This window comes from Fukomys damarensis, unplaced genomic scaffold (genome assembly GCF_012274545.1).
Source record: "Fukomys damarensis isolate Sample0158 unplaced genomic scaffold, DMR_v1.0_HiC HiC_scaffold_37, whole genome shotgun sequence".
In the NCBI taxonomy this organism is placed as follows: Eukaryota; Metazoa; Chordata; class Mammalia; order Rodentia; family Bathyergidae; genus Fukomys; species Fukomys damarensis.
The window spans coordinates 8,284,395-8,286,110 of record NW_022900949.1 but is presented as its reverse complement, the minus strand read 5'-3'; the positions used below and the strand labels follow the sequence as shown (position 1 = coordinate 8,286,110).

Below are 1,716 nucleotides of genomic sequence, written 5' to 3'. Positions count from 1 at the left end.
GTAAAACTTAAAAAAAAAAAAAAAAAAAAAAGGCCCTGGGCTCAATACCCAGTTTCACTGCTACAAAAAGGATTATTGAGCACCTCCTGTAAGTTAGATCCTAGAGATACGTCCGGGATCAAAATTGGGTGCTCACAGAATTCATCTCAGTAACAGAAATCAAGCAAAAGGGAAAATAATGGAGACTAGGTAGACATTTCTGAGGAGGTGACATTTGATTGGAGCCAAGTGATACAGGGTACAGCCGGTGCAAAGGCCCTGGGACAGGATGGAGCCCAGTGTGGTACAGGAGTGGCAAAGAGCTCGTGTGGCTGGAGCAGAGGGCGTGAAGGGCAGAAAGGGAGGTGGGGGAGAGGACAGGCCAGTGTGCAGGGCCCCGAGGGCTGCAGGAAGCACCTGGGCTTTGGCCCCAGGCAGGTGAGAGTCATGGAGGGCTGAGGGCAGAGGAAGCAGGACCTGACTCGGTGCTCACGGCGCCCTCTAGTGGCTGTCGCGGGCAGGACAGGCTGCAGGATGAGGGTAGAAGTGACCACCAGCCATGGTTGGCCAGGATGCGGGGACTGAGAGCCGCTAACTGGGATGCAGTGGCAGCACGAGGCCCTGACCTCACTCACCCAGCTCGGCATCCGTCATGGGCAGGTGGTTGTCGGCCCAGGCCTCCGACTTGCCCAGCACGGTCTCTGCCCGGCTCAGCACCATCTGCCCCACGCGCGACCCCATGACCGACTGGACGCCGCTGGTCACCGCAGACTTGGTCATGTCCACACCGCTCTGCACAGCCCCGCGGGTCACGTCCACCGCGCCCGCCACACGGGTGGCCACGGAGTCCTTGGCACTGGACACCGTGTGGGACACCACGTCCCGGGCCTCCGACACCTTGGCCGACACGAGCTCTTTGGTGTCCGCCAGGACCTAGGAGACAGGACACCCGCACCTCTGTCCCTGGGCGCCCCCTGCCGCACCCCGAATGGAACATTCCGCCTCCTGGTGCGGCTGTGACCCTGAGGGAGAAGAGCTGCGATTCGGCTTGGGGAAAAGTCCTATTCCCTGCAATGCGCATGCGCGCTCGTGTAAAAACACACACACACACGCACACACGCATGCACACGCACACACGCATGCACACGCACACAAGAATGAGGGCAGGGGGGTTAGCTCAGTGGCTCTGCTGCCTGCCTCGTAAGTGCGAGGACCTGAGTTTGATCCCTGGTCCCCCCAAAAACAAAAAGAATACCCAGGTGCCCAGGCTTGCTGCCCCTAGCTGTGTAGCCTCCAGCAGGTCCCTGTACCTCTCTGTGCCTCCCTGTCCTCCTCTCAGGGGTTAAGGGTGGCGCTGCATCCTCCTAAGGAAGTTGTAAATTGAAGCCCTCACTTCCAGCACAAATGTGGCTGTATTCAGACAGTCTTTAAAGTGGTCATTAAGGTCAAACTAGTTGTGTGTGCCTGAAATCCCAGCACTCTGGGAGGCTGAGACAGGAGGATCTCAGATTCAAGCCTAACCTGAACAGCCATGTGACTTAGTGAGACACTGTCTCAAAATAAAAAATAAAAATAGGCTGGGGAAAAAGCCGGGCGTGGTGGCACATGCCTGTAATCCTAGCACTCGGGAGGCTGAGGCAGGAGGATCGCTGTGAGTTTGAGACCAGCCTGGGCCACACAGTGAGTTCCAGGTCAGTCTCAACTACACAGTTGAGACCCTGTCTCAAAAAACCAAAA

General features: G+C 57.2%; 1 protein-coding gene across 1 annotated transcript in view; it reads right to left on the bottom strand.

Annotated features, from left to right (window-relative positions):
- Positions 1-1,716, bottom strand: part of Plin3 (perilipin 3) — a 22,476-nt gene that overhangs the window by 12,397 nt on the left and 8,363 nt on the right. Inside the window, exon 5 of the mRNA XM_010635082.1 lies at positions 615-912. Within this exon, the coding sequence (XP_010633384.1) occupies positions 615-912 (298 nt within the window). The remainder of the gene's footprint in view (positions 1-614; positions 913-1,716) is intronic.